Genomic DNA, 2,153 nt, shown 5'->3' with positions numbered 1-2,153 from the left:
TATTTCTGATTAAATCTTCTTGTTACTAGATTTTCTATAGGAAAAATGATAGGAATAAATTGTTGTTCCTTTCCTCTACAGAGAAACCTTTCTTCCAAGTCACACCATAGTAAAGTCAAAATTATCTTTACACGTATAGATGTTGAAACTCTTAGCTTCTTCATATATTTACTTCTTTATATATATATATATTGAATCTCTTTAATGGAAATCCTTACTCCACCACCGGTTAAAACCTAAATTGTTGTTCCTTTCCTCTCCAGAGAAACCTTTCTTCCAAGTCACACCATAGTAAAGTCAAAATTATCTTTACACGTATAGATGTTGAAACCCTTAGCTTCTTCATATATTTACTTCTTTATATATATATATATATATATATATTGAATCTCTTTAATGGAAATCCTTACTCCACCACCGGTTAAAACCTAAATGACCCCAAAAGAGTCTAAAGTAACCAAAGTGAGCTAAAAAAATGCCTCGGGATACGGATGTTAGAAGGCATGTTAACTCGTTCTTGTATAACTTACAAAAAAAAAAAATGCGTTAAAGGCAGTTTTGTAACTTTCAATTTTTTATGGGTTATTTTGGTTACTTTAGACTTTTTTGGGGTCATTTAGTTTCTGGACTCAATTAGTCGAACATGTTAAACCCCCAGCAAATGTACATCAGACATTATAGTGATTGAAGGGGGTAAAGGTAAACATAACTAGAGAATTTTTGGTTGGAGCCATCGAGCTAGCTCTCAAAGTAGATCGGTCCAAAATTTAGTCTTAATTGAAATATGCTATTCCTAACTACTAAGTATATAATATATTAGTAATATGTTCCACAATTCAGAAACAAGTTTGATTATTCTAAGTCTTTCTGGGAATGTTGCTACATATTCATTACTCTTATATTAGAATTTCTACTACTAGTTGTTTTCTTCTTCTTTTTCTTTTCTTTTTTTGGTATTTTCTGTTGGTCTAAATTCTGGATGATGCAGATTCGCGTGTTGTCCTATACTGAACAAGTGAAATGATTATACTCTCTGTGCCAAAATCTATTAGTAGAATAATATGCATAGCCTAGGGATTCTTTGCAGGTTTTGGCAGTTGTCACCACAAAGGATAATTAAAAAAACACTGTTCAAAGATAAGAATGGACATGCATGAAAGAACTTAAGAAACTTATGACATTTCTGTCGGTGGCTGCAATTCATTATTTCCAATAACTTGTGTTTGAACATTCAGTCAAATCTCTGGATATTGAACGATCTTGGTCTAGGTTATTTTTTATTTTTTGACCATGGTGTGTGTTCGGACAACTTTTGCGCGCCTCAACTATTCGTTGATTACCTGCCATTAGCACACGTATCTAGTAACTTTGGACTAGCTTGGGTTATTTTTCATGGTAGGATATGCAGGGCCACAATCAAGAGAAGTAAGAGCGGAGTTGGAATTTGAAATTTATGAATTCTGAATTGTCACCAAATCTCATAGCTCATCTTGTGGGATTTGAAATTTTGAATCCTCTTGTAGTGTCAAATGTGGTACAAAAAATGCTTGAGGTCACAAGTTCGATTTTTTGGAATTCTCTTGTTTAAATTGTTGACTTCGTCACCAACTATAGATACTAGGAAAAAAAACAATTTCTAACATGGTGTTATGTCTTGCAGGAGCTATTATCGTTGTACACAAGATAATTGCAGAGTTAAGAAACGAGTGGAAAGATTAGCAGAAGATCCAAGAATGGTGATTACAACATATGAAGGCAGGCATGTTCACTCTCCATCACATGATGAAGAGGATTCACAAGCTTCTTCTCAACTTAATAATCTCTTATGGTAGTTAAAAATATGGCCAAGTCTTTTATATACTCATTTTTATTAACCCTCTTTGGTTTTTCATGTAATGGAAATTAGGTTCATTTCCCAGTTTACTGATAATGCTATTAACTATAAATTCTAATGTGTAATTTCATCTGTAATTTGTATGTGGACCACTGGACTTGGCTCTCTACTTTAATGGGCCTCATGCCTCTCATTATATTGTAAAATCGACACTGTTGCATTAGTACTAAAAGCAAGTCGAAGGCAATAAAAAACAAAAAAGAGACAAAGAGAGCTTATTTGTGGTCTTACATCTCATATGCTAGCTTGTTTTATTTAA

The 2,153-nt window shown here is 33.1% G+C and overlaps 1 protein-coding gene across 1 annotated transcript in view; it reads left to right on the top strand.

The window, feature by feature from the left end:
• LOC132616083 (probable WRKY transcription factor 13) overlaps window positions 1-1,946 on the top strand; it is a 5,766-nt gene extending 3,820 nt beyond the window's left edge. The window contains exon 3 of the mRNA XM_060330679.1: window positions 1,661-1,946. Coding sequence (XP_060186662.1) covers window positions 1,661-1,832 — 172 coding nt within the window. The 3' untranslated portion in view covers window positions 1,833-1,946. The remainder of the gene's footprint in view (window positions 1-1,660) is intronic.
• The last annotated feature ends 207 nt before the right edge of the window (window positions 1,947-2,153 follow it).

This window comes from Lycium barbarum, chromosome 10, assembly GCF_019175385.1.
Source record: "Lycium barbarum isolate Lr01 chromosome 10, ASM1917538v2, whole genome shotgun sequence".
NCBI classification, from domain to species: domain Eukaryota; kingdom Viridiplantae; phylum Streptophyta; class Magnoliopsida; order Solanales; family Solanaceae; genus Lycium; species Lycium barbarum.
Note: the sequence above shows the minus strand (reverse complement) of the source record. Positions and strands in the feature narration are given on the sequence as shown.